The sequence below is a fragment of the Gadus chalcogrammus genome, chromosome 8 (genome assembly GCF_026213295.1).
Source record: "Gadus chalcogrammus isolate NIFS_2021 chromosome 8, NIFS_Gcha_1.0, whole genome shotgun sequence".
NCBI classification, from domain to species: Eukaryota; Metazoa; Chordata; class Actinopteri; order Gadiformes; family Gadidae; genus Gadus; species Gadus chalcogrammus.
This window is the reverse complement of record NC_079419.1, coordinates 10,519,184-10,543,354: the sequence shown is the minus strand read 5'-3', so window position 1 is coordinate 10,543,354 and position 24,171 is coordinate 10,519,184. Positions and strand designations below refer to the sequence as shown.

Genomic DNA, 24,171 nt, shown 5'->3' with positions numbered 1-24,171 from the left:
CCCCCCCCCCCCCCCACTCTGTACAAACCGCCGTTCAACACGGACCGACCCTGTGAGCAGACCACCCACAGGTGACCATCCTTGGGGTGGACCCTCGGATTGTTAGTAGCATGCTATGTTCCATTGCAAAGCTTGCCGAAAAAGCCGAATCAGATGAAAATTTGAATGTAAATCAAATAATTAGAAAATGGCCGCCGATTTTGGCGGGAAAATGTTAAACGTTGCTGAGAAACACAAAGAGTACAGGACATTATTGACCATGTTGGGACAACAGTCGGAAACTGCAGTTAGTAAGGAACCCGAAAAAACAATAGCGACGACATCTAGTGCAGTAAGCGATCTACAAAATATACAAATAAAATCCTTTCAAATGTCGACCAGCAGGTCAGTGTGGTGGTCATGAGATGGAAATGCAAATATGTTATGAAGACCAAACAAAAAAACACCACCAGCCCCCACCCGTCGGTGCAACCTCACGCGTGCCGTCCCGTCACTCATCTGCACCTCCTGCTCAGGGACACAACCACCGGGAGGTCATCTGGCCACAGCGGGCCAATGGGAAGCCTGCGTGCTGGAGCAGGTCGGCAGCACGGCAGAAGGCAGTTCAGGGATCACACTGTGGATGCAAACCCCACAGCGCCCTGACGTCTGTATGGCAGAGGAGGAAGAGGAGCAGGAGGAGGAGGAGGAGGAGGAGCAGGAGGTGCAGGAGGTGCTCTACATGCACAGTAATGTGGCCGTGCTGGTCTGACGGCCGTGTGGGTCTGGAGATCCGGACTCAGACCAGCGGCCTCCGGTCGGCAGGAAGAGACGAGAACCTGACTTCCATTTCTAACCGTTAGTGAGGAGGGGGAGAGGAGGTGAGGGAAGGAGCAGGTGGAGGGGGGTGCGGGGGCGTTAGGGGGGAGAGCGGGGGCGTACCCCCCTCACTGTGGGGACTTGGGAGGCGTGTGGTGGGGGTCTTTGCTTGGGGTCTTCCCTGGATGCGAGGGGGCGGAGGGCCAGTGGCTGGGGGGCCGCCGGGCCTCCCGGGGGGGGGGCCCTCGGCCCAGGGCCACGGAGCCCGGCCTGGAGGAGCAGGAGGAGGAGGAGGAGGAAGAGGAGGAGGAGTAAGTCTCTCTGGTGGACCGGTGCTCGGCCACCCGGCCGCCGTCGGCCGGCACCGCGTCGCACTTCCTGTCCTCGCCAGCGGGGGCGCCGCAGGTCGCGCGGGCGTCCTTGGGCGCGTGGGGCGGGGCCTGGGACGCCGGTGCCTCCCTGATTCTCTGGCAGATCTCAGCGTAGGACGGCTTCCTCAGCTCCTGCACACAACAACACCTCCGTTAGCTCAGCTGCTGTAAGACACACGTTTTAACTTATGGTGGGGAATCCCACGGTACATCCCGATGCGATAGGCGATATATATCACCCTACCTATTTCGTTAGACAATCTGATAACGATGAATAATAAACGACCGTGAAAAGGTTCTGTCTTTATTCACGGTCCCAACAAGAAAAAAAGGGGGGTGAGTGAAGAGAGGGAGGGGTGAGTACTGACCGTGGCGGCTCCGTTGACCTGCACTGACTTGCTGGCGGTGGACAGAGAGCCAGGAACCCTTTCAACAGCAGAGTGCACCTCCTTCTGCTGCTGCTGCTTCACCTCCACCTTTACCTCCTTCTGCTGCCTCACCTCCACCTCCTTCTGCTGCCGCACCTCCACCTTCACCTCCCTGAGGTGACAGGGGGGGGAGGGAAAGAGAGAAAAGGGGGAAAGAGAGAAAAGGGGGGGGAGAGAGAGAGAGAGAGAAGTATTGAGCAGCTGCTTAGATATTCCTCAGGTGCTGTTGTCGTGTATTCATGTTGTGTTGTTCTGCTGTGTTGTCATGTTGTTCTGCCGTGTTGTCATGGTGTGTTCTGCTGTGTTGTCATGTTGTCGTGTTGTTCTGCCGTGTTGCATTGTAGTGTTCTGCTGTGTTGTCATGTTGTGTTGTCATGTTGCTCTACTGTGTTGTGTTGTTGTGATATAAACAATCCTAAAGTTTTAACAAACCAAATCAAATCACGGCTAGTGCATGTTATTATAGTAGTTTACTCTCCACCACCACTGTGCGAATAACTGAAGGGATGAATGTTACGACTGAATGGAGGTTCAACTCTTCTTACAGGTGAGGGGCTGAGATGGCCGGGGCCTGGGGCGGGCTGGGGCCCGGGGTGGAGCCTGGGGCCGGCGTAGGGCCCGCGCCCGGGCTGGAGTTGCTGGCCGTGGGCTGGAAGCTGGAGGGCGGCGGGGGTGCGACGGTCCAGATGGGCTCCCTGGGGCCCCCTGGTGGGGGGGCCGTGGGGGCGGCGGCGTCAGAGCTCTGCAGAGGAGAGAGGCCTCAGTACTCAGTACTCTGACCACGCGCCGGGCAGCCTTCTGGACAGACACACGCCTGTGCTCACTGGCCTATGGACGTTTTACCTTCTTATCATTTCTCTCCTAAATGATTCATGTTTTAAAGTGTTTTCTAGATGGTCTGTTTCATATCTTTCAGACGTGGTTCCTGTCTGCAGCGCTCTGAGTTATCGAGTGTTTGAAGCTGGTTGAGTAAACCTAACAGCCGACTTTAATAAATAGACCACTACTCCCACTCCCCATGGGGGGGGGGGGGGTCTGCTCTGTGATGTCTAGACCAGTACCTACTTTGGCGTGCTACTGGGGATACTCAGATTCAATTCTGAAAGCTAGACAATACAAATTCAAGTGGTTGAGATTCAGGAGGAATATATTTTAATGGGAACACATCTGCATGCTCTGACCCTCCCCTGGCGTTGGGCTTCTTTTGTGGGAAGAAATGAGGCAACAGTTGCATGAAGCTCAGGCCTGTGTTTCTCACTAAATTGCCTGTATTCACACATTTTTAATGTTCATGGCTACACTGCCAAATAGAACGCACACACATTATTTATGTTCATTCATCATTTATATTATTTTGGAGGACTACTAGTGTACTCTTCAAAGAATAGGGGGAAGGGGGTACACTAGTAGAAAGAGTTTCAGCACCACTGAGGGGGGGGGGGGGGGCAGTTCAGTTCTGTGATGGGGTCTCACAGAACACGTTCACCGCGGGCTGTCTCACCTGCTCCTTGGCTGAGCCAATCAGAACGCTGCTGGCCAGCCGCGTGTCGAAGGCGTCGTCGGGCCGGCGCTGGCCGGTTGCCCCGGGCAACGGGGGGAAGCTGGAGAGGCCAAGCTCGAAGCTGGGGGACGACGGTTTGGGAGGGGGGGGCGGAGACTGGGGCACCACCCTCTGGAGGGACAGCCAATCAGAGACACGGTGAGAGGAGGGGCTAACACATAACCAATCAGATGCACGGTGAGAGCAGGGGCTAACACAGCCAATCAGAGACACGTGAGAGGAGGGGCTAAAACGCAGCCAATCCGAGACATTGTTGCAGGTTAGGCTAATCCAGACAACCAATCAGAAAACAGAAAGAGGAGTACTGAGGGAGGGGCTAATGAAGACATAACCAGACAACAGAAAGATGATCGCTGAGGGAGGGGCTAAGGCAGACAACCAATCAGAAAAGAGAGAAGAGTGCTGGGAGGGACTAATATAGACAGCCAATCAGATAACAGAAAGTATGCTGGGGAGGGGCTAACACGGCGACAGAGCACTTACTGTAAACTTGTCCTCCCTCTTCCTCCTGAGGACAGAAACAGAGAGTTAGGGTCCTGCCGCCCCAGGGGGGGGTCCATGGTGGTCTGGGGGTGCGGTCTCCTACCTTCCCCTCCCCAGGCCCAGGGAGTAGTCCGCCCCGGGTGGGGCGGTTGCGGCGGCGGGGGGGGGCTCGGCCAGCCGTCCCGTGCCGGCGACGTCCCGGCGGGGGAAGGCGGGGCCTGAGGGAATGCGGGGGCGGGGGGGGCCGGGAGCGGGGCGTGGGGGTGCAGGGCCCCGGACCCCCCCGTTCAGCAGCCGGTCGCTGGGGAAGCTGGGGAACAGGGGGGGGCTGTCCAGCAGGCCGGAGGACCGCTCCACCGGCGCCAGGCTGGGCCGAGGGTGGGGCTTACTGTGGGTCCTGGGGGGACGACATTAGCATTACATTACATCACCAGGAAAGATGAGGACATAACATTTCATCACATTAGGCGACAGAAGGACAAAACATTCCATTCCATAACATTACATTACATTACATTCAATTTGATTAAATAATATTACATAAATTTACATCATTTTTCTAATCAGTTAGATTAGAGATCCAGCGAATAGAGAACACAAGGAAAAATAGTAAATAATCTGAATAAATAGTAAAGTCCGCCTTAATGACAAAGATGTTTAGGCTGCTCGGATCACTGATCACACTGCTCTGCACCACCAGGCAGCAGACCCCCCAGGAGGACCAGCAGACCTCCCAGGGGGACCAGGGGTCCAGCAGACCCCCCAGGAGGACCAGGGGTCCTGCAGACCCCCCAGGAGGACCAGGGGGCCAGCAGACCCCCCAGGAGGACCAGGGGTCCAGCGGGGCCACTCACCGGTTCCTGGGGGGGTAGTGCCTCACGTTGAGGGGGGATGTGGCCGGTTTGAAGCTGTGGGACGTGAAGCCGTTGATGAACTGGGTGTTGTGGAACGGAGTAACCTGGGGGGGGGAGAGAGACAGGGAGAGAAGAGACACAGACAGATAGACAGAAGGAAGCGTGGGTGAATGTTGTCTTAGCGCAGTACCAATAAAGTTAGTCAACCGTATAACTAACCACTAGAACCCAACACCTCAACTAACCCACAGATGGCTTCAACCGGCTTCATCTAAAAGGTGAAGCTTGTCCCTAAGCCCCGCCCCACCTGCCCGTCCACGGTGCATGCTGGGAGCGGGAGTCTCACCAGTTGGGGGTCGATGAAGCTGTGTGTGGTGGACCAGGCCTGGGGCGTGATGAGGCTGTAGAGGGGGTACTGCTGCTGGGGGCTGTAGACCGGGGGCATGTAGTAGGAGGTGTAGCGCTGCTGCTGCTGCTGCTGCTGCTGCTGCTGCTGCTGCTGCTGCTGCTGCTGCTGCTGCTGCTGCTGCTGCTGCTGGCCCCCAGGGGCGTAGGGGTTCACCTCAGCCGGAACCCGGTACCCGTTCTTTGGCATGAAAGTGTTGATGGCGATCGCCTTCGCCTTGATCCTGGCCTGGGAGTGGGAGAGGGGTGAGGTAGAGAGGGAGGGGTGGTGGAGAGAGGGGGAGGAGAGAAAGAGGGGGTGGAGGGTGAGAGGGGTGAGGGAGAGAGGGAGGCGTGGGGGAGAGAGGGAGCAGAAGGGAGTGAGAGAGGGGATGGGGAGGAAAAGAGGGGAGAGAAAGAGAGGAGGGGGAGAGAGAGAGAGAGAGAGAGAGGGGGAGGAGGGAGAGATGGGGAGTTAGAGAGGGGTGGGGGAGAGAGAGGGGGTAGGAATGAGGAGTGGAGGAGAGGGGGAGGAGGAGGTAAGAGGGAAGGAGGGAGAGGTAGAGTGAGGTATTGGGAATGAGGGACGGGTGGGGGAGAGAAAGAGGTGAGGCAGAGACAGGAAGGAGGGATGGGGAAGAGGGAGGAGGGATGGGGAGAGGAGGAGGGGAGTAGGAAAGGGAGAAGAGGAGTGATGGGAGGAGCGGGGAAGTTTACATCACATTAAAACGATGCGCGTGTATCGTAATAACCAACCCTCCACTTGTACTAAAGCATGGCTGTAGACCAGTGGTTTGGGGTCCTAGCCTACGACTACCTGGACTGAAGTGTCATTGTAGGACATCTATAGGGCGGGGTGAACGCTGGTCTGAGTAGCTCTGGACCAGGTACCACTGGGACTGGTATTTAAGCTGCCTCCAGGTGTGATGTGTGAATTGAAATGCACCACTCAGCTTCAGCGTGGAGCGATCCAGCAGCGATGAGCTGAATTATACATGAGGCCTAATGGCCAGAATCTTAACGAGTTACCCCTCAGCCCCGAGGGGAGACACACAGTGGTGGTAAACACATTAACACACCGCACCCTGATGATAAACATCAAGACACAGATCAGACTGGAGCAGTGGATCACTGCATCATCCCCCTGCTATTAATCACACACACACACACACACACACACACACACACACACACACACACACACAGACCCCTATGTAGGTACACACAGACGCAGATCCACACAATCAAGACAGATACACACGGACGAACACACACACAAACTCACAAACTCAGACAGATACTCACGGACGAACACACAGACACACACCTTGATGGGTTTCCCCTGAAAGGTCTTCACCTCCTCTCTGAGGTACTGGTACGCCTGGGGAGGAGAAATGCAGTGAGCACTACTGTAATACAAATCGGTGACTTAACAAAGTGTTGGGCTGATCTCTGTGAGGTCCTCACCTGCTGTGCGTGGGCCTCTGACTGGAAGGTGATGAACCAGTTGTCGTTGTAGGCCAGCTCACAGTTCAGGAATTTGGGGAGGTGGTCTCCTTTGAACAGGGCCTCCACCTCCTGAGAGACACACACACACACACACACACACACACACACACACACACACACACACACACACACACACACACACACACACACACACACACACACACACACACACACACACACACACACACACACATTAAAGACATGGATCTGAAGTCGCTTGGGATAAAAGCCTTTGCTTCATGACTGACAATAGTTTGATGGATGTTTCTGGTGTGTGTGTGTCTGTGTACCTCCATGGGAGTGCTCTCTGGAACCTCCCTGAGGATGACGATGCAGCGGTTCTGATTGGGCCGAACCTTCTCCCCCTTCTCATCTACCTGGACCAATGGTAGAGCTGCAATCACACCGGGTCAGACATGAGCAATCAACCCCCGATACAGACAGAGATCTTGGGAGTCAAGACTAGAGCAATCAAGATCGACAGAGTATAAACACTAGTAACAATAGTCACTAGTATGTTCACTAATAAGTTCCCTACCGTGTTCCCCACCATGTTCACTAGTGTGTTCCCGAGTATGTTCACTACTGTGTTCCCTACTGTGTACACTACTATGTTCACCACTGTGTACACTACTGTGATCACCACTTTGTACACTACTGTGTACACTACTGTGTTCACTACTGTGTTCACTACTGTGTTCACTACTGGGATCACCACTAGTACACTACTGTGTACACTACTATGTTCACTAGTACTGACAGCGCAGGATGTCCACGATGAGCTCCACGTCGGTGCTGAGCTTCTTGACGTGATCCAGGTTGGCGACGGTGATGATTGGCACGTACTGGTCACTGTCCATCTGGGAGATGAGGTACATGTCACTGGCTAGGTTCTCCCTGTAGGGGGAGAAGGACGGAAAGGGGGGAGAGGAAGAGAGGGAGGGAGAGGGGGGAGTAATTGAAATGAATTCATAGTCTGTCTGGTCATTCAAATGGATTGTGATCGTCTGCCTAATCTGCTGTTGAAAGTGTCCAGAGTCCATGAAGGGCAGAGGCAGCGCGGCCTCATGGTTCTGCCTCACTGGTTCTGAGCACGCTCCAGCGGGCCTGAAGTCACTTATTCAGGACCTCTGGGGAGTTAATAGCTCCAGGACGGTGGGTCGTAAAAAGAAACTCACAACACACACCAGGATACGGAGCCTAGGGATGAACCGATAGGCGACTCTATCGACTATCGACGATAGATGGATTCCATCGTTGATCGTCTCAAGTTACCGATAAAAAGGCGTTTTTCTTTTTTATATATATTTTTTAATTATTATTATATTATTTTTTTCCGGAAAACAGCGCTGTTGTGGCTATTTTTACAACTTAAAAAGCCACGCAAATTGTAATTGAAGTTAACTGGCACAGGTGGAAACATACTATGTAGCGCTGACCCGCCGTATTCACTCACTGCTACGAGAGGAGAGGGGAGGGGCTCGAAACCTACCGGTCGGCTCGCAAAGCGAAATTACATCACACCCCGCTGCACCATTTCCGGGTCACAGCTGTGGTACACTGCTTCCATCGAAGGCTGCCTCGCTTGCTTTTGTTTCCCCGCGAGAAGGCGCCCAGGATTGAGGGCTGCTGCGAGATTGTAGAAATAGCGGAGGCCGCGGCATGTGGAGCTAAAATGATCTGCCGGATGATGCACTTTTAAATGAGCATGTAAATTGGTTGTCTGGGAATCCTTCACCGGAATCAACCTTTTACAAAGCCGACATATCGGCTGTTTGACGTCTTTAGGTTCACCATTATCATTTGGCTTGAACCCAAAAAACTTACTGATGGGCGAAATTGCTGTAGTCTTACTAACAAGGCCTCCATTTTGAGTCACATGAGCTGCTTTAACGGCGCCAGTATGTTTCACTATTGAGACACCGTGTGTCATCATGACAGTGCCGCCGGCACCGACGTATCGAAACTTAAATCAGCGGAGGCTCACGCTGGTCCAAGAGGAGGACCATCCATATCATTTTTAAAAAAAATATATAGAAAAATAAAACCGCAATTTTATAAAGTGATAAATTATTATAAATAATAATTATTATAAAGTTGGAGGAGGGTAGGCCGGCGTAACCCACGGCGACCGCCTCTGTGAGCGACCCACCAGCCGCTCTTTGACCCGTCGTTCGAGGCGTGGTTCCTCTGTCGGTGTCGTCTCAGGGGAGAGGTGCCAGCTGTCATGCATCACCACTGATCTAAGCCCCTCCCCCGGCGAGCTACATCCTCTGACACCACCCCAATCGGCGCTAACCGTCGGCGCTGACTCTGAAGTGAAAGCCCGGTATGCAAATTGCCGTGGATCGTTTTGCATGTGAGTGCCAGTGAGAGTCCCGCCCCTTTCCATCTCCACAGTAGGAAACAGCCCGCCCGGGCCGGGGCCCTGCCAAGAGGCACTTCAACGGCAGGACACCCTCAGTTCCACATTTGGGGCGGTCACCAGAGCGGCTCTGGATCCATTATCACCAGAGGCTGAGACCACCCACACCGCACAATCTGAACACACAACCAACCCCAGAATGAAAAAAAGAAATTATATATATATATATAATACAATATGAGGGAGAGACAGAGACGGGGAAAGAAACAGGGACAGAGAGAGGGAGAGAAAGAGCGAGAGAGACAGAGAGAGAGAGCGAGAGCGAGGGAGACAGAACACGACAAAGTGAAAGTAAAAGAGTGAGGAAAAAAACTGCCTGAGAGTAAAAGGGAGGGACAGCAAGAGCAAAATAGACAAAGGGAGTGGCTGAGAGAAAAAACAAAGGGGAGGGAGGGAGGGAGGGAGGTGGAGAGGGAGTGAGGGAGAGAGCACTCGAGCTGACATGCATGCAGGCATTGTTTCGATATGGCCGTGCATAGTTCAGTGCATTCCACCGTGGCAGCCAGCATCAGCCCAGCAGCCTCCACAAAACAACAACTAGAGAGCAGGGGAGAGAGGAGAGAACAGGAGGAGAGAGTACGGGAGGAGAGGAGGGGAGGGAAGGGAAGCAGAGGAGTGGAGAGACTCACTGAGACAGAAAAACAAAACAGAACTCCTGGGAGTTGTAGTTCTGAGACTCACCGAGAAAGACAGAACTCCAGGGTCTTCTTCAGCAGCTCCCTGAGACTCTCCTGGGGGTTCTCCGACTGAGAGTCCCCTCCCGCTGAGAGAACACAGACAGAACACCAACCTTTCAACCAACCATATGCCGCCATGGGTTCTCCGGACGAATCAGAGCGCACCATGGTATCATTTAGCCAATCAAAAGTCCCAACCATCCAGGGGGGTTGGCGTTTCCGTCAACACCCTCCCAAAACACCATCGCCACCCCTTCTACCATCACCCCCACCCTAAACACCATCACCACCTCTACCACTTACCCCATCTGCAGCGCCACCCCAAACTCCGTCACTATCCCCACCACCTCCTCCTCCAGCTCCCCAACCTGCGGCTTGGCCTCCAGTATTGAACTACTGAATTGGACACCAAACTCCACCTGCACCCCCACCTCCTTTACCCCCACCCCACCCCAAACACCATCACCACCTTCTTTAACCCCACCACCCACCTGTCTGCGGGACGTCCTGGCCCGGCTCGGGGTACTCTGGGAAGGCCTGGGGGCCGGCCTCCAGGGAGAGGGGGGCCAGGGGGCTCTGGTCAGCCAGCATCAGGGGGGCGGGGGGGGGGTCATCGGGCGCCGTCAGCACGGGCTCCTGTAGGGCCTTGTGGTCCCCCGCCACGTGCGCTGCAGGGAGACCAGCACATCCTTCAATATAAGAGATGGCTCCAGCTGACCCTGTGTGTGCGTGTGTTAGTGTGTGTCTCCAGCTGACCGTGTGTGTGCGTGTGTGAGCGTGTGTCTCCAGCTGACCCTGTGTGTGAGTGTGTGAGTGTGTGTCTCCTGCTGACCGTGTGTGTGCGTGTGTGAGCGTGTGTCTCCAGCTGACCCTGTGTGTGAGTGTGTGTCTCCTGCTGACCGTGTGTGTGCGTGTGTGAGCGTGTGTCTCCAGCTGACCCTGTGTGTGAGTGTGTGTCTCCAGCTGACCCTGTATGTGCTTGTGTGTGTGTGTCTCCAGCTGACCCTGTGTGTGCGTGTGTCTGACTGTGTCTCCAGCTGACCGTGTGTGTCTCCAGCTGACCGTGTGTGTGCGTGAGTGTGTTTCCAGCTGACCGTGTGTGTGCGTGAGTTTGATTCCAGCTGACCGTGTGTGCGTGTGTGTTTCCAGCTGACCATGTGTGTGTGTGTACTCTTTTCCAGCCGACCGTGTGTGCGTGTGCTTCCTGCTGACCGTGTGTGTGCGCGTGTATTAGACCGTGCTGGTGTGTGCCTAACCTCGGGGGCCGGGCTGGGTGGCGTCACTACCGTCCTTCCATGGGGGGCAGGCCGGGGGAGGGGTGCAGGCTCCTCCTCCGCTGGGGTCCAGGTTAAACATGTGGTTGGCCCATGCCTTGGCATTGGGGTTCAGGTCGGAAACCTTGGCGGAGTCCTGGGAGAGGAGAGGAGGGGAGAGGAGAGGAGAGGAGAGGAGGGGAGGGACAGGGGGCTCAGACCTCGGAGAAGGAGACCAGATGCACTTTATGACTGATCCAGGGAGACTTTGTCCTAACAGCTGGTTATAGAAGCAGGGCCGATAGGAAGTGAAATTATCTGTGCCCAAAATTATGAAATACATTCGAAGACACCAGGGAGAATTGCCTTTCTTGACAACAATAACAGGAGGGGAACGCGCACACCATGTAGCCGATGCAACAATACGTTTTTATTGCATAAAAGTGTAAAGTGCATGCCAAACGTTTTCAGTCCCATTCAGACCATCCTCAGTGCAAACATACAAAGGTAAAAGTCTTCCTTATATAGACTACGCCCAGTTGGTGGCAGACATGTCAATCAAAAGGTCAGGTAGGTTGACGTGTTGACTGGACATTTTAAAAAGGCACCGCTCACCTATTTTCACTTTTCTAGACAACATACATGGCCGAGCTCAAGCCTGAATTCAGGCACCACGCCTGAACTCGATCAGGCCTGTAGAAGACACAATCCCGCTCAAAGTCTGTGCCGTATGACAATAGAAAAATAGATATAGAATAGGTGAGAAAATGTAGATCGATCCAAAGATATATCGATGTTTGACAAAATACTCTGTGCGGATCATATCAGCATCATGCATGTGTATTACTGTTCATGTCCTGTAATCTGGGCTCATTGTTGAGTTTCGTCATCATACACTCACGTTAATAATTAATAACACTTAGAACAGGCCCGGATGGTCAACCAGCCAATCAAAAGGCCTCTCCCAGAGAGCATGCACTCCTGCTGGACCAATGAAACACTGAGCGTGCAAAGCCCTCAGCATGAGGTCATGAGGTCACACCTGGACAGGTGTACATATGTTTGGCTGTCGGAGGGTATCAGGTGAGGTGAGGACACGGGTCGGCCAGCCGGAACGCTCAGGCAAAACACCAGTGACTATCTAACCCCGCTGCCCTCCAACCACCCCCTGGGGAGGCAGAGAACACTATGCCTCGCCAAAGACTATCTAACCCCGCAGCCCTGCCGCCACTCCCTGTGGGGAGAGAGCACACTATGTATCGCCAAAGACTATCTAACCCCGCAGCCCTGCCGCCACTCCCTGTGGGGAGAGAGCACACTATGTATCGCCAAAGACTATCTAACCCCGCAGCCCTGCCGCCACTCCCTGTGGGGAGAGAGCACACTATGTATCGCCAAAGACTATCTAACCCCGCAGCCCTGCCGCCACTCCCTGTGGGGAGAGAGCACACTATGTATCGCCAAAGACTATCTAACCCCGCAGCCCTGCCGCCACTCCCTGTGGGGAGAGAGCACACTATGTATCGCCAAAGACTATCTAACCCCGCAGCCCTGCCGCCACTCCCTGTGGGGAGAGAGCACACTATGTATCGCCAAAGACTATCTAACCCCGCAGCCCTGCCGCCACTCCCTGTGGGGAGAGAGCACACTATGTATCGCCAAAGACTATCTAACCCCGCAGCCCTGCCGCCACTCCCTGTGGGGAGAGAGCACACTATGTATCGCCAAAGACTATCTAACCCCGCAGCCCTGCCGCCACTCCCTGTGGGGAGAGAGCACACTTTGCATCGTTAAAGACTATCTAACCCCGCAGCCCTGCCGCCACTCCCTGTGGGGAGAGAGCACACTATGTATCGCCAAAGACTATCTAACCCCGCAGCCCTGCCGCCACTCCCTGTGGGGAGAGAGCACACTATGTATCGCCAAAGACTATCTAACCCCGCAGCCCTGCCGCCACTCCCTGTGGGGAGAGAGCACACTTTGCATCGTTAAAGACTATCTAGCCCCACGGATCGGAGCCCTGCAGCCTGTCCGGGTAATCTGAGGGAGACATCTGGGGCAGCGAGACAGGGACCGGGGTAATGAGACAACAAGGATGTTTTCTTAAGCTCTTACTGGAAGGCTTATGATACTGTGCACAACAATGCCAGGTAACTCGAGTGAACTGGCGCTCGTAGGAATGAAGGAAGTGTTTCCTCTTCATTGCCTCTCTTCTCCACGTACTCAATACTGCGGCCAATATAACCTTTTAAAAACCTCCATCTCACTCCAGTTGAAGGTAAGTCATGCAACCATTTAAAGGAGGTGCTGTCGGTCAGGTCCAGGAGGTATACATTGAGTGATGTGAGAGGAAAGCCTTCACCATGTGTCAGCGATCAGGGGGGGAACTGATGGCTGACTCTGCATGAGACATCTAGATCCTAGACCAATCGGGGCATCTATTCCCTGATTGGTTCGGGGAATCCATCTGGGCTGTCAATCACATGCACAGCGTTATCATAGCTCCGCCCCTGGTTTGTGGATGCTCCAACTCTCCTTGGTGGAGAGGTTGAGGGAGCAGAGGGCGTTTTCAATGAGGTCGTCTTCTGCGGTCTCGTTTACAACCTCCAATACTGTGACCCCTACAACAACTTCCAGATCCATTGTGGGTCGCCTGCCACTGTACTACAAACAATCTCTGATGGGTTTGATGCAAGCCATTGGAAATCAAGGATGGTCCATTTCCTTAGCCATCGGGGTGTGGCCGGTGGTGTGGGACTGTTACGACACCAACCGTGTTACGCCTGTTACCAAACCAGCACACCCCGTCTCCATGACGACAACAGCAACAGAGAAGCCGATGAGCCAGTCTGCCCCAACACAAGGCAGAGTGACTCTCATCCTGCTGGCATTCACCAAGACATCCCGCCTCGTTCTACAGGTTTGGAAGGACATACAAACAGGACGGACCCACTTCAGGGCACCAAAGATCTACGCGTATGTGAAAGTATCAAATATCAAAGTAGCTTATTAATAGCTCCGTTGAGCTTACGATGCCTCAATGATAATGTGTGGGGGTTTGAATCTTTTTCAACTAACCTGAAACCAAATGCCTCACAAACCTGAAACTCACTTCAACCACAAACACAACCGAGCCAGTCGACCGGCCTTAACGAGCCCGGACCAACTGATTAGTTACGTCAGTATCGTCATAGAAACGATATGTAGACGTTGTCCAGAGGGTCAGAGGATCTTGTAGCCCAGTCACCAGAGGGTTAGTAGCGACTTGTAGTCCAGTGGACACGGCCGTCCTCTGAACACACTGAGGTGCAAGCTGCAACTTCATAGTCCTGACGCCGTTGTGTTTGCAGATACGCCGCCCGGGTCAGAAGAAGAGGGGCACACGTCGCGGTGTTCTTTGCAATTTTCTCGGAAACAGATACTGCGATGCACCGTTTCTAAGCATTACTGGCAGATGTTGTGTTTGTGAGCGTTGTTGTGTCATCGACTCAGCAGTTAGACACCATCAAGGAAGCCGATTGTAAAGGAAATGCAAACCCCAGCCCCCAAGCAGGGCAAGGATGGTATAGTGGAAACATGCTACTGGCTGAGGGTCTGGACATGATTGCTTATTTTACTAAACACATTATTTGCTCACCATCCACATACCATGATGTCATGACCCATAGACCCGTGATGTCAAGACCCCCAGACATGATGTCACTGTGGTCAACTCCCAACACACACACACACACACACACACACACCCACCCCCTCCTGACCCTGTGAGTCATGACAGCAGTGTCATCCAGGCACGGCTGCAGTCTGGGCTGTCACACAGCATCACACACCGTGGAGGACAGCTCTGATGCGCCGCGGCTGATTGGTTCTCCCATTTTATGTTGCTCTCTCATTCCCTAGGTCTGTTCGAGACTGGGTCTCCTCTCTCTCTCATTCTCTCACTCCCTCTGTCTGTCTCCGTCTCCCTCCTTCTCTCTCCCCATCTGTGTCTCCTCCCTCGCTTCCTCTGTGCTAGAGTCAGGGTCCATGGAGGGCAGACGAGATAGATGCTGACGCACTGGGACGGGGGGGACGGGGGACGACGACAAGAAAGAAATAGACGAGGCAGAAGGTGTGACGCAGAGAGAGACAGACGTGGGGCAGAGAGAGATAGGTGTGAGACAGAAGGCGCACACTCACACGCACACACACACAATTACCATAATATGGGTGAATATAATATGAGCCAGACACACTAAGCTTTATATTATGCATCTCGATTCAGTTGGGGACTGATTTATTGACTGGATGAACTGACACTTCGGAAGAGTGGACCCCCCAGCCCCCCCTCAACAGTCTCATATCTGAACCAGGGTACCATGGCAACCAGCGACGACCTCACCCGCTGTCTAGGGTACAGCAGAAGGCTACAGGTCTGCTTGACCTTTCAGGCTGTCTCTCCCCCTCTCCCCCTCGCGTAAAGGGAGAGAGGGTGAGACTCATGACTCGCTCGTCTGTTGAGGTGAGTAATGCTCCGTCAGCCCAAAGGTCAGGCCCAGTGGCGCAGGTTAGATTCTGACCTGAGTGATGGAGAGAGACCACTGAAGGAGGAAGAGAGACAAGAGTGTGATGGAGAGGGAGAGACCAATGAAGGAGGAAGATCCAAACCACACAGCAGGACTGAGGCTGTAGTATCATCCATAGAACAGCACAGAGGAAGGGTTAAAACGCATACGAGGGCTGACCCCTCATAGTCGACTAGTCCACTATCTAGTCCACCAACATGTCAACTATCTAGACAACTACCTAGTCCACCAACTAGCCCGCTAACTATCCCACTAACAGTTGCTGGCCTTGCAGTCGACGTCTCTTATGGTTTCATCGTCTCCCTGGTCTAATTGTCGTGTCTCAATGGCTGCCGACGTCAGGAAGCCCATAAGTGAAAGTGAAAGTCACAGCAGCATATAAGCGAACAAACACAAAGGGCTGTGCCCTGAACAGCAGCCCATCAGATGGGGCGTTGACAGCACCGTTCAGAAGGGTATGCTGCCAGCACTACAACAGGAAATAGCGTGGCACAAACACTCAGCTGGGAGTGGACGGACAGACAGCATTACATACACGATAATACTGACCATCTAGAAGTGTAAATTGGTGGAAAATATGGCGGAATTATATTGCGCACAACAAAAGATTTGTGCCTGAATGGCTTGTGAGATATATAAAATAAGATATGCAGATATCTTCATCGATGAAGATATATATTACCTCTAGTCTTATGACTGTTAAACATATTGATTCATGAGGATATAGATGGAGTCTTATGATGCATGGCGTTTCATGAGGATGTAGATGGAGTCTTTGACGTATGGCAATTCATGCAGATGTATTGGAGTCTTATGACGTATTGTAATTCACGGTGAGTCCTATGCACACTTGGTTGTGTTCCAGCGAGGCGGTCACACTAAGAGGGTTTCCCGGAAGGACTATAAATAATGTAAAAAGCATGCGTGTTTGTACATGATGCAGGATTAGATGGGTGCCCATGGATCACTGTAGAGCAGAAGACCCCACTGCCCTCACCTGGACCTCGCTAATCCTTATCCGACCATATGCATTGGTGAGGATGCGGGTGGAAAAGGACTCGGGGGTCTTTCCATTTCGTAATGGTGGAACTCTTCGCTCCCCCCCCCCCATCCTTGAGCCTGAAGGCCGTGCAGATCCAGATAAGGGTTAGCAATAGCATACATCACCCCTGGCCCGGATAAACTCTGTTTGCCTATGAGCCTTGGGATGTGGCCCTGTGCTAGTTTCCTTTTATTAGTTATGATGTGAGGCCATGTCTCAACCCTCCCATCCCCAGTTCAGAACATTCCGATTGCCAACATATAGGACTTAGCATTGTGAAGCATCTTATCCTAGCACTTTTTAGTACTTCGCATTGTGTAGCATCTCATCCTAGCTATCCTTAATACTTAGCATTGTGTAGCGTCTTATCATAGCCATCTGTGTTGTATACAGGGAATGGGTTAATCCAGCGATTGTAAGTGCTTGGCACTTGGGTCTATGAACATCCTTACTTTACTTTCCGAGTGCCGTAACATTCCGGGTGCCGTGACATTCCGGGTGCCGTGACATTCCGGGTGCCGTGACATTCCGGGTGCCGTGACATTCCGGGTGCCGCGACATTCCGGGTGCCACGACATTCCGGGTGCCACGACATTCCGGGTGCCACGACATTCCGGGTGCCACGACATTCCGGGTGCCACGACAGTCCTAGATCCAGTACGGTTCAAGTACACACAGTCATACCAGCACGCCACTGCATTCAGAGTCCTGAACACATTCAAGCTGACAACACCACGGCCGTGTGGCACTCAGCGGCCTTCACAAGACACACGAAAGAGGAACCGGTCTGGGACTACATATGACCCAACGAGGCGGTCAGAATAGGTCACCGAGGCCAACAGGAAGGAGAAACATGTGGAGTATTAATAGACTGTCTATTAGCATGATGTTGGTAAAACTGAGCCGACCGTCTTCACAGAGCAAGTCCGTTAATGCCAGTGGGAGGAGCCACTGACGGGTCCACCCTACTGGAGCAGCCAAGGCCAAAGTGTCATTGCATATAGCCCCACCGCTGGGCCCTGGGACCATGTGGTCCCATCAATCACACCGGTCACAGGCCTGGCTCAGATACAGTCAGTCCACAAAGACCTAGCACCCAACAATCAGACCACACAGACCTAGCCCCCTACAGTCAGACCACACAGACCTAGCCCCCTACAGTCAGACCACACAGACCTAGCTCAGATAAAGTCATCCACAGGGAGAACCAATTCAATAGTTCACAACAGTAACCAAGTCGAGTCTGAATCCCAAAAGTACCCATAAATTCCCACCACCGATCTGAATATAGCACTGTAGCGGTAAATCAGAGGTAGACGTGATGATTAATACATTGATGAAAGAAATAAAATTGTAGGAATGAACGAAAAAGTCAACAATACAACAGCGTAAGGTCTAGGGTTGTACCGATATGCGTATCGAAACCAAAATCGCGACATTCCAAGCCATGAACCTGTCTCGCGGTGTGAGAAGGCAGAAGCGCGACACGCCCTTTCTAACTCCCATTTTCCTTCCAGTCCAGATCCAGCCACGTGATATGAGCTGTAAGTGCTGGGGTTTCCGTTGTCCAGTAATAGAAAAATTTAATGTCAGACAAAATTGTATCTCTCCGGCCAAATTGTCAGATTGAAATTTGCTAATCTGTCTAATTAATAGTCTGCCGACACCGCTCCTCTTATCAATGCCGTAAACCTGCGACGAGATTCCCTCGCTCTGATGACAGCGCTCCGTGGCTACGGAGGATTGCATATCTCCACAGCCTGCAAAGTCCTCATATGCGATATGAACGACATTTAACCAGAGTGGGCCAAGCGCGCAAAAATAGCCTGTGTGATCCCCGTCTCTGGTGTTTTGTTTATTTTGACCGGCAGTTGGTCTGCTTATAGGTCAGAATGAAGCGGCCACCAATATATTGACAGGCGGGGTACTTTATTCTTATACACAACCGACCTCGATCGTTTCTTCACTAGACTGACACAGACACACGCTACCGCTCGCTCTCCTCGCTCATCCACTCACTCGCTGACGTCACACACACAGACACACACTGCCATTCTCGCACACACACATACGCTACGCGTAACACTATGGCTCTTTATTGCGAATTAGACGTTGTTGTTTTTTCCCAATCTATAAGTTAGGCTATTAAAAATGTTGCCTTCAATATGGCCTGATCATGTCATTATTTCAGCTACATAGCCTAATAAGAAGTGATAATGGGATATTTGACCGAAAACTAAACCTTTGCAGGTCACTTTGACCGGCACCGTTATTTCTAGCTGGAACGCTGGATAGTGCTACCAAACTATTCAAATTAATATTATTTATTTGACATTAATATTTAAAATACGTAAGCCTAAACCTAGGGTTTTTGCCTACCTGCAAGCATCCTCCAACTGAAATCTTTGGTCATTTATTTATTAATTTTGCTATACTTTAATAGTATTCTTTCTGTTCAAATTTGTTCAGTGTTCCAAATTATTTGTTCTTAAATCATTAAGTTAATTGTTATACGAGTGTTGTTTAAATAAAATGCTTTTTAAATTTCAAAAAATTGTGGGATGTATCGAATCTTGGGTCAAAAATCGTGATACAGACCGAATCGTGAGTTGGTGTATGGTAACAGCCTTAGTAAGATCGTGGTTAGGCGGGGTTCACTTCTCCCAGAGTTCAGAGCAGGGTGAGGGCAGCAGCTCTGAGCCTGTTTGGGTCAGGGCAGGGGGAAGGCAGCAGCTCTAAGCCCCAACGTCTAGAGCAGACGTCATGGGCTGTCAGAGGGCCATGACTCAGGTGCAATAGCACCTCCTCACACAACAGCACAATAGGAACATTATCAGGGCTTAGGGTTGCTCAAGTGCTCATCTCAGACCCAATAAGACGACCAAAATAGTATGACAACAAATCACACGACACTGCCACGATAATGATTGGTCAGTCGGACTGCCGTGATTGGTCGGCCTGTTTGTCTAGTATCTATGGGCGATTATAGACTCTCCCAACACTTTGGAGACACCCTTCAGATTGTTGTGTCCAGTCCGGCAACTGTCCTTCTGCCGTGTCAAAACAATGTTATTCTGCATTTACATTTTTATGACCTTATATACAATAAATCCACCGCATAGATTGTGGATTTATGCTGAATCCACAATAGGATAAACAGCTCACTATGCGTTATATGGGAGTTTGCCCAAAGGCTCAATGAACCACAGCAGGTCTGTCTGCACTCAGGAGACAACAACATGGACCTCAGTGATGCAAAGTGACTGTAGTTCAGAGTAAGGGGGGGGGGGCTTTCTAAGGATGCCTACTGTGTAGCTTTTATACATGGGGGATGAAACCAAGGACTTTACATCTGCAGTAGAGAAGTAAGAGTGTGTGTGCGTGTGTGTGCGTGTCTCTTACCAGGTGAGAGTTGTGTTTTGCCTCTTGAACTTGCTGGCCCTGTGGTTCAGCTACAACTTTCGTGTCCTGATCAGAAGTCATGAGCCGTCTCCTTCTTGGCTCCTCAAGGAGAAGTCTCTGTGTCACCAAGGAAGCTGTGAAGACAAAACTTTACATTATGGGTATTGTAGCGTTATTTATTAAGAGTTTCATTAAAAAGAAGTTCATTTAAAAAAATGAAAATGAAAATACATTTTTGCAAACATAGCTTATAAAAAATTTGCAAGGCTGTGCGATAAATCGAATTTTGATTGCGATTTTTATTTTAGGGTCAAACTATCACCAAATTAACATTTATTTAATGTTTTCTAGAAAGGGCAAAACAGCTGGATACATATCTTTAGATTATTTTAGATTGGAACATTTTGTGCATTTTTTTAAGGCAAAATTTCAAAGTTCTCAGTTCAAACGTTTTTTTTGAGAGAAATGCTGAATAAATACAACATGTTTTCAAACTCAAAAGTATTTATATTGAAACAGCAGCATCAAGTGGTTCTATATATTATTGTGAACGGAAACCCTCACCGAAGACACCCCTCCCCCTGCTCCTTGACCACCTTGACTAGAGGCATTTTCTGGGAGAAACACTGCACCTCTTAACGTGGTCACATGAGGAAACAAAACGACACACCTGTTCCACAAACACCTTAGCACCTGGTACAAATACTTGCACGCTACTTTTCTCCGATGGCTGATGATTGGTGAGCATAGATTAAACCACCCCTTGCGTCAGAGCGGAGGCATGTACTACAGCATGATGTTCATATTGAGTGTTGACAGCGTTTTCCCACAGCGTGCCGTGTATCTCCTCTTTGTTCAGAGGCCTGACCCCTCCCAGTCCATTGTGACGCACAACAACAGCCTGAAATTACAGAGCCCGTCCACAATGGGCCCAGCTCGGTGGAGTGTGTTACCGGTGGGCAGACGGTACAACCGGCTCGGGTTGGTTATGAACGATGTATTGTCGGACTTCCAGGTAGAATCCCTGAGTTAATCAATGTCTCTGTTGGTATTTACTGTATGCCCCGGCCCTGGACCTTAGCCGGGGAGGGAAATTTCGGGCCAGGTTTACACGGTACCGGTGAGGGAATAGGAGGCCTGGAAGTGTCTTGCTCTGATCTTTGCCCTGGCCATAAACACAAACCCAAACAGAACAGTACACCTTGACTCAACCAATTTTTTACTTTATTCCAATTTCAATTGAGGGAATTTAGCAGACGGCGCTTTTATCCAAAGCCACTTGCAATAAGAACGTTTGTCAGAAGAGAGAGAAACAACATTTTTTCTCTGTTGGGAGAGTAAAGATGTTCATAGATCCAAGTGCCAAGCATTAACAATCACTAGGTTAACCCATTCCCCGTAAACAACAAAGATAGCTAGGATAAGATGTTGGCCAATGCCAAGTACTATTCCCAAACTTTGTACCTCCATTTAATTGGATAAAATAACTTAACGATTAATAACCTGTGCCGAGTAATGCATCAAGGGAATCGCTGTGAAACATCACTCTTTCAGCATTACAGAGCATGGTCATGTTTCCGAAAGAAAACTACATTAAATGAACGTAGAGGTCCCACCAGACCTATTGATCGGGGTAAAGCACCAGGTTTGGCATTTCTACGGAAACCATTATCAGTCGATTCCCATTGGTTCTTCACAGTTTTTGGCCACGAACGCCACAGGACTTAGGTACAACACTCAATTGATATTTCATGCCTGTTGCCATGTTTGACTTCAACAACACATGGCCTGTATGTCCGCATCCAGGTTTGCTACCCCATAACATGGGAGGTCGGGGGTTTGCATTTCTGTACAGTGGGTCCCAGAAGATCATTTGTAAAGGGTTGATAATCACCCACACATCATGTGTGTCTGCCGTGGCCCGGCTGTGTTTGCATACAGAGCAGACAGACACGGAGCGGCTGTAAACTTTGATCCACATTTATGTCCCCACACATACACAGAGAGACAGTGTGTGTGTGTGTGTGTGTGTGTGTGTGTGTGTGTGTGTGTGTGTGGTGGAGACAAAAGTCGCTAGCGTCCCAACACACCAGGCTTGCAAACAAACAAGCAGTGAGTGCTGACGGTCCGAACCAGGCCCGGACCACTGGGTGATGATAGCTCCCAGCCGTCACTGTGGAGCTCGTCTGAAGCGATTTGTGCTAACAGGGGAGGGGGGAGGCGACAGCTACCGCCACTATGGGGGCAATAGGCCTTGTAGCGTTCCGGGTTTGAATCCCGATCGGTGGTCCTATAATACGTGTCATCTCATTCCCTCATCCCCCTTTCCTGTCCACAAACAAACAATAGACCATAAATACCCATAGAAAAACCTAACATAAAGGCCCAATTTTAATATCATGGAGAAGTGACCCCTTTATATTCTACTGTTGACCCTCGTAGATCATTCTAGATGTTTCCACACTGTGGGGCATGGGGGGGCTCCCCTACTCTCAGTCTCAACCTAAACAACCAGAGTCAAAAGTAAAAATTATTTATAAGGCACATTTAAAAACAGTTTTCACTGGCCAAGTGCGGTACATGGTGCAAAGAGGCACATAAAAGAACACATACCACATAAATAGACGAAAACATATAAAATAAAAGGCATATCACAAAAGGGGAGGAAAGGCCAGGGAGAAAAGGTTGGTTTTGAGCCTAGATTTAAAAATGGTGATGTAGAGGAACTGATGAGTTTACACTCAACTCAAAAGCAGGAGAGACACCAAGGCTCCCACAATGACCCACGAGAAGAACTCCAATAAAGAGATGACCATAAATTTGGCTGATGTATTACAAGCCGTAAATACTTATAGGAGGCTATATAAATCTATTGATAGGGTTGACTTTAACAACACCATCAGAGCGTGAACAATTCGTCCCATACTCCGTGACACGGATACTGTCGCGTCTCCACCTGAGAGGCATGGCGTGGATACAGGCGATGCGTGTCTGAAGACGGGTTAAATGTTCCATAAACTTCCAGGAACCAACACACTCCAACTGATACCCTGAATTTATGTAATATGTAAAATATCTTTCGATTAGCGACGTGACGTGTTGACGTCTAACAAATCTATCAATCTAATTTGTACGGCGTTTACCTTTCATCAAGTTCCATAATAGGACCCGAGTTCTGACAATACAGCCGAAGAACGTCCACTAGTCTAATGTCAGCGTATTTATAGCTGACTGGGTACCAAAAGGACCCCAGCCAGGAGCCTTGTCATGGGACACCCCACCACAACACGCCCATCACATTAAGTGAGTTAACTTCAACAAAACGAAACAAGTGCAACTTTCACTTTTCACAACAGGCACCCATCACCCAAAGACCCCGGCCCACCACCCAACCGACCCCATCACTCCCCACCACCCACAGGGAACCGCAACCCACATCCCCCACACCCAACCACCGACACTGCCCCATCACCCGGCCTTACAACACGTCGTAGTTGGAAGGACTGGTTCTGACGGTGAAGGTAATGCTTTTTTTCGTTAAGAACTCCGTGCCCCCCCCACATACACCGGACCCGAGCAGTACACCACCACGCCGTCCGTTCATATCACCAGAGACCCTAGGGGCGGCGGGTGAAGCCGAGTTAAGCCCAACAACGAGCACTGAAGTATAGGCCAGTAGCATCCCATTGAAGATGGCGACCTCCGCGGCGTGATGTCGCGTATTCAACCCCGCAACCCCCGCCGCTCCGAGCACAGATCACGCACACGGTTTGTTGACATGGCGGGCGGGGAGTGTATCTTCCCCGGGAGCCGTCAATCAGACCAAAACACCTTGTGGGGGAGCTTGCTCGGGGACTCACCTGTGTGCTCTCCGCGGGGCGGCGGGGCTGAGGGAGCGAGGCCTTCAGCGGGCTGCCAGGCTCAGTGCGCAGGGGGTTAGCAGCTAGCGGGGTGTACGGGCCCACACACCAGCTAGCGCCCGCGCTGTTATCAACACCACTCCCGGCGGTACCGAGCTCCGACGGGCAGACGGGGGACCGGAGGGCGGGTTGCTTGCTCGGCGGTAACACGACGCCCCCTGAACTGACACGAAAGACTCCGACTTAGGCTTCACCTTCTAGCAAAGCATAGCAGAGCGAGCTAGTTAGCACAGGGCTAGATGGCTAGCTGGCTAGCTAGCTAGGCTAGGTGGTTAGCGGGTCAACTTTATGATGCGGTCTGCTGGAGGCTCCGATAAACTCCGTCTCCTGGGTGGACGTCCGGCCCTCCCGAAGCAAAACTAGGAATTCCTGGCGAAGGCGAGGTGTCCCCGACGTGAGGACCGAGACGCTGCGGGATGTGGAGTAGCTCGCTGCGGCGGTAATCACTCGAAGTGTCGGCGTCGAGAGGAGGGCTTTGGGGAGCGGAGAGATCGCTGTT

At 51.6% G+C, this 24,171-nt stretch overlaps 1 protein-coding gene across 1 annotated transcript; it reads right to left on the bottom strand.

Annotated features, from left to right (window-relative positions):
* On the bottom strand, positions 1-24,171 carry larp4b (La ribonucleoprotein 4B). The gene is made up of 17 exons (XM_056596874.1): positions 23,613-24,171; positions 19,753-19,886; positions 10,747-10,900; positions 9,982-10,158; positions 9,495-9,576; positions 7,149-7,285; positions 6,679-6,782; positions 6,347-6,457; positions 6,207-6,260; positions 4,842-5,129; positions 4,496-4,599; positions 3,745-4,038; positions 3,642-3,666; positions 3,099-3,269; positions 2,143-2,339; positions 1,538-1,709; positions 1-1,301 (listed from the first exon to the last, which is right to left on the bottom strand). Exons 2-17 carry the CDS (start codon positions 19,831-19,833, stop codon positions 927-929), a joined length of 2,526 nt encoding a protein of 841 aa, XP_056452849.1. The 5' UTR covers positions 19,834-19,886; positions 23,613-24,171; the 3' UTR covers positions 1-926.